Source organism: Zonotrichia leucophrys, chromosome 2 (assembly GCF_028769735.1).
Source record: "Zonotrichia leucophrys gambelii isolate GWCS_2022_RI chromosome 2, RI_Zleu_2.0, whole genome shotgun sequence".
NCBI lineage: Eukaryota > Metazoa > Chordata > Aves > Passeriformes > Passerellidae > Zonotrichia > Zonotrichia leucophrys.
Genome location: NC_088171.1, coordinates 109,632,115 through 109,638,114, shown reverse-complemented (window position 1 = coordinate 109,638,114; position 6,000 = coordinate 109,632,115). Strand labels below are relative to the sequence as shown.

Genomic DNA, 6,000 nt, shown 5'->3' with positions numbered 1-6,000 from the left:
CCTCCCCCCAGCAGGATCAGGGGTGGGAGGGGGGAGAATTGGAAGGGTGGAAGTCAGAAAATTCCTGGGCTGAGATAGACAGCTTAGTAGGGAAAGCAATTGCTGTGCACACAAGCAAAGCAAGAAAAAGAAAATAATTGATTCACTGCTCCCATGGGAAGGCAGGTGTTCAGTCATCTCCAGGACAGCAGGGCTCCATCATGTAAAGGTTACTTGGGAAGACGAACACCATCATTTCAAATATCCCTCACTTCCTCCTCACTTCCTTCTTGTTCCCTCCACTTTGCATGCTGAGCATGATGTCATATGGTCTGGAATATCCCTTTGGTCATTTGGGGCCACCTGTCCCAGTTGTCTCCTCCCTACCTCCCATGTACTCCCAGTCCCCTCACCATGGTGGCAGTATGAAAAGTAGAAAAGGCCTTGGCTCTGTGCAAGCCCCGCTCAGCAGTAACAAACATGTATCTGTATTATCAACCCTGTGTTCAGCCCAAATCCAAAACATATTCCCTATGAGCCACTGTGAAGAAAATAAACACCACCCCACCTAAAACCTGCACAGATACTCATCCCATTGCAATAACATCCATCAAAACATAACTGACAAGTCTGTGTTTCAGAGCTCAAGGAACAGAATCTCTCTCTCCTATGATAACCCTTATCCCTTACTGGGAAATCCTTGTCTATGCTCTGCATCAGTGATAATCAGGGAAGCCCATGATGTGGCTACAGATTGTTATTGGGTGTACTGTGTTCCACTGTGCAAACAAATCTTCAACATCCAGCAAGATTTTGACTAAGTAAGCATTTGCTTTTGTTTTTACTATCAGTTATTTGCATCACTACCTCACTGATTAACCAATCATTTTGTATTTCTAGCCCTGACGTTTACACATCAACTGACTCGAGGTTTTACACTTGTGGTTAAAAAATACTGATATGTCTGCCTGCAGGGTGTTTTGAAGCAGTTTGCCCATGACTGAAGGAAGTTATAAGGTTGCTCTGTCAATCTAAAAGATAAACTCTACTTGACCACGAGCTGTGCTGGGTGGACAAAATAATTTCTCTCTGTTATTAGTGAAACAAGATGAAGAGCATGTATTGAAAGGATAAGGGAGAATGGCCTCAAAATAAAAGAGGACAGCTTTAGATTAGATATTAGAAATAGCTAACACTTAATAAGAGAGCAGTGAGGCACTGGAAGAGGTGGTGAAGTTTTGAGTGCTCTTGAACTCTGGAAGAGTTCAAGGCCAGGCTGGACTGGGCTCTAAGCAACCTGGTCTGGTGAAAGATGTCCCTGCCCCTGGCAGGATGGTCAAAACTAGATGGTCTTCAAGGTTCCTTCCAACTCAAACCATTCTATGACTCTTTGATGATTTCTGAAACAAGATGAAGCCATTAGTAATATTTATTGCATAAAAACCATAGTGCAGCAACTGAGACAAAATTGTACTGTGGGGAGGGAGTGGGGCAACTCTGTACTTCCATTCTTTTGCCCTGTGCCTGACTAAACTCCACACACACTAACAACACAGACCTGGATTCTTGTGCAAATGGATTCTGCTGCCACATCAAGTGTGCCCAGGCAGGACCTGGCCTGCTGCCAACCCCTTGGCACACATCTATCCATGACAGCACTCTCCAGAGAAACAGAGCAATTATTGGCTTAACCCTATCACCCAGCAACTTGTAGCAGCCAAGTTCATTGCCAAAGCAAGAAAGAGCAGAGAATCGATATGGAGCTTCTGCTGCCAACTTTTGAAAAATACCTTTTTAAAGCAATGGCCTTGGGAGTGAACTGGTAACGGAGTGTGTAGAGCATCACATTTAAATTCAGCAAATCCTAAAGTACAAGTGTAGCCAAATCTTCAGGCAATGCTCCCTAGTCTGCTCTATGGAGAACTCTCGGGTGGCAGAAAGACAGAACCACATAATTGTTATTGTTGGGAGGGACCATCTTCCAAGCCAGAGTCACCTGGAGCAGGTTACACAGGGCTGCATCCAGGTGGGTTTTAAAAGACTCTCTGAAGAGGGAGCCTCCATGACATACATCCCTGGGCACCTGCTCCAGTGCATGGCCATCCTGAATGTAAAGAGGTTATTCCTGTTTTACACGTTGAGGTGACGCTTGTGTTTTAGTTTATGGCCATTACTCCTTGTCCTGTCGCCGGGCACACCTGGGAAGAATCTGGCAGCATTAACGAGTTTCCCTCTCAGATTTCTTCTCTAGACTAAGCAGGCCCAGCTCCTGAAGCCTCTCATATGAGAGAAGCTGCCAGCCCTGACTCCCGTTTCCAACTGTTCTGCATTAAAACACCTGGAAGCACAACGACATCCACCCGCGGTACAGCTGCAGCGCCACCTGAAGAAGGGAGGGGAAGGGCGGGCACCAGCGCTCGAAAGCGGGCACGGACAGGCAGGAACCCGGCCCCTTGTGCACAAGGCCGAGGTGACTGGACACGGAGAAGCTGTGCACACATGCCGGGCGGGCGGGGCGCGACGCGGGTCCTGACCGAGCCGCCTCACGGCCCCCTGCCCCACCCCCCTCACTCAGCCCGCTGATAGCAACGGTGCGCGCGCAACAGCCAATCGGCGGCCGCGGGCTCGCTTCTCCCTCGCCTCCCATTGGCCCGCGGAGGCGGGGCTGGCGCGTGCCCGCCCGCTGCAGTCCCGCAGTGCCGCCGCCGCGCCGGGGCTCGCGCGCGCCACAACCGCCGCAGCGGCCGCGCGGCTCCTCCCGGTGCGGGGCGGCTCCTCCCGGTGCGGGGCGGCGCGGGAGCCGTGGGGCCGGGCCGGGCTGGGCTGGGCGCAGCGCGGAGGTGACTCTGCTCGCCCGCAGCGGGGATGCTGCTGCTGCTGCGGCCGCCGCCGCCGCTAGTACGGGGACTGCAGGCGGGAGCGCGGGTGGCCGCGGCGCCCGGCGGCATGTGAGCAGCGGCGGGAGCGTTCCCCGAGCCCCGCGGCAGCGCTAAGGGGGCCCCTCCCTCTGGCGGCGGCTCAGCCCGCCCGGAGGCGCAGCGCGGAGGCGGGCGGGCATCGCCGCTGCGGCCGCCCGCGAGGAGACAGCAGGAGCGGCCACAAAGCGCCGCCGCCCGCCCTCCTCCGCACGCCGCGGCGCTGCCCCTGCCTGCCCCGCTCCCGGGGACGGACGGAGGGCGGGAGCTCCCCTCGCCCCCTCGTCACCTTCTCGCCGCCCGATCCATGGGAGGAGCGGGCCGCCTCCCCCTCGGAAGCGCCGCCGCGGCTCGCCGGGACTGAGCGGAGCGGCCGGCGGCCGGCGCGGCGGGAGGATGCCACTGCTGCGGAAGGTGCTGCGCGTCTCCAACCGCTCCATGCTCGCCTTCATCTTCTTCTTCTCCTTTTCCTCGTCCTGCCTCTACTTCATCTATGTGGCCCCCGGGATCGGTGAGTCCGGAGCAGCCCCCGCGGGGAGCGGGGCTGCGGGCGGGGGCCGGGGGCGCGCCCGCCTCCCCCGGGCTGGCACGGCGGCGGGGAGGGCACGGGCGGCGCCGGGCCAGGGGCGGCTCGGCTGTGGGAACGCGATCCCGCCCGCCCGGGAAGGGTCGGGGCTGCCGGCGGGGGCGGCGGTAACGTGCGCGGATCCCGCATCTTTGTTCTGCTGCTTTCAAACGCTCTAGAAGGTTCATCTGCCATCGCGAGGTAGGTGGATGCTGCCCTTGCTTCTCCGGCTGGCAAAGCGAGGCACTGAAGCGGCTCAGCGTTTCGTCGTGTTACAGTGGTATGAATTGGTAAAGAACTGCAAAACTGCTGGAGTCACTTAAATGTATTAATCTTTCAGATTGTTAGTAACTGCATTAATAATAAAGCCCGTGTGAATAAAAATGAAGGACCAGTTTGAATATTTGTTTTTTTACTTCTGTTAGAGGGATCTCTCTCTTCACAGGTTTTACAGTTTGGTAACTCTTCTGCTTCTGAAGGAATCACTTCAGAGGGAGACAAACCCTCTGATTTAGAAGGGTTCATAAAACAACTGTTCAAGTTTGTTTGCTGGTTTCCTTAGTTCGTTCTTCTGCTGTTATTGGGAGACCAACAGGCTTTTTCTCAGTGGAAGATCCTTTTAAAACTGGTTAGCATTACCCCAGAGCTAAGGCCAGTGGTATCCTGTATGGTGCTCTGTGGGATTTCCTTGTGTTGTGTGTTCCTTGATTAGGGAATGTTTTCCTTTTTTTCCCCAGGGAACATTGCCACATATTTCTGCACATCTCCTTGCTTATCAGGTGCTACCTAAATACTTGCCAAATCATCTCTCTCTTCATCCTTAGTGCTTAAAACTTCTCTCTGCAGTCATTACTACAAAATGTCCACACTGGTGTGATCACTGAATCTTCAGGAATTGTTTCCTGTTGATTGTGTCTTTATGTTGTTTGGCTCCCTCTTGTTCACTATCTCCCATTTAACTTGTAAACACTTTCAAGGTACAGTTGTTGCTTCTATACTTAAATAGTTCTATATAGCTCACCTATCATTCTATGGTTTTCCTTTACTTCCGTACTTCCTACTACATTTACAAGTTTGCCAATTATTTTTCTAGTTCAAGTAAATACAAAAAAATATTAGAAAATATATCATATTTATAGGATTAGAGTTCAGAACTTTGTTGTCTGTCAGTGTTTTCCTCCTGAAAGGGATCTGGTGTAGTTTTTTTTCCAAGTGAGAAGGATGCTGATGTCCACTTAGACATCTTAGGTCTTTGAAATGCTGATACAGGACACATATATAAAGTAGACTTTAATTGCAAGTAATTGATACATGATTTAAGTAGCTGAGTGCAGTTTGTACATCTTTGTAAGTAAAACTTATAACATCTAATATAATGTATGCCGCTGTAGTTTTACTTTGTTACTTAAATGTTTCTTCCCAATGGCTACTTTGTTAGGAAGAATCTTGTCTCACAAAGCAAGGCTTATGCAGTCCCTTGCTCAGAATCAGAGCCTTTAGTGATGAGGCTTTAAATTTCGGACTTCATCTTTCTGCTCAGCTATTGGGAATTACATATCTTGTCAGCTTCCTTTGTACCAGGAATGAAACAAAATCAACACTATGTACGAAAAGTGTTCTTGGGGTAGGTTAATTAGATCTGGTCTAAGGGAAAAAAGAATAATACTTAAACTAGTCTCTCTTGTTGTCTCAGACACAGATACTGTAGTTGGCCTTTTCAAGATGTGGTTTAACAAAAATCTTGGGTAGTTACATGAGTTTGTGAAATTACAGCTCTTTCCAGCCACTGAACAATGCTGTGCTGCCCTAACTGTAGTGTGAACTCATCCAGATTAAGTCAAAACCAGGCAACAATGAACTTATTCCTTGTCCCTGGCACTTCTTAGGTCCATCTTGAAATGCTGCTGTCCTCTGCTGGTCTGAAGGATCTTGGGAAAGAGAATAGAGAAAATGGTGAAGGGCAGTAGGAAAGTTTTACATCTCAGCCTATCAGCCTGCAGATGTAATGCTGATTTCCCAGGAATTGCTCCTTAAAATGTTACTGTGTGGAATGGAGAGAAAGAGGGTCAGATACTATAAAAACTAACAAGCTTCCTGGCAGTATAGTGAAAATATAAGTTGTAAGAACAGAAGATTCTCAAAACACTTAGGAGCACCCAAGTTTACAGGCAGATGATTCATCTAATAATCTTATGCTCATGGCATTTGCTTCTTGTGGTAGAATAGAATATTTCACTGTACTTGCACCTTTTTACTGTGTGTAATGAAGTAGATACATCTAAGTCAAGGCTGATTCTGTGTGTGGAGAGAAGGAAGGCTAAAGGTTGCTGATTGAAGCTCAGCCACCCTACCTGTTAGCAGCTTTTCATTAAAAATGTTCTGCATCTAAGTCATAAATGGTTGGGATCTGTTGTAATTTATGTGTAAAGATGTGTTTTACTGAAGATATTTTAGTTCACCAGAACATTTTCTTCCTCAAAAAGATACAAGGCACAGTGTCAGAGACCAAGAAAATACTAATTGTGTTGTAGGAAACTGGAG

At 49.5% G+C, this 6,000-nt stretch overlaps 1 protein-coding gene across 1 annotated transcript in view; it reads left to right on the top strand.

Moving 5' to 3' along the window:
- The first annotated feature begins 2,762 nt into the window (after nucleotides 1-2,762).
- B4GALT6 (beta-1,4-galactosyltransferase 6) overlaps nucleotides 2,763-6,000 on the top strand; it is a 30,399-nt gene continuing 27,161 nt past the window's right edge. The window contains exon 1 of the mRNA XM_064706025.1: nucleotides 2,763-3,405. Within this exon, the coding sequence (XP_064562095.1) occupies nucleotides 3,291-3,405 (115 nt within the window). The 5' untranslated portion in view covers nucleotides 2,763-3,290. The remainder of the gene's footprint in view (nucleotides 3,406-6,000) is intronic.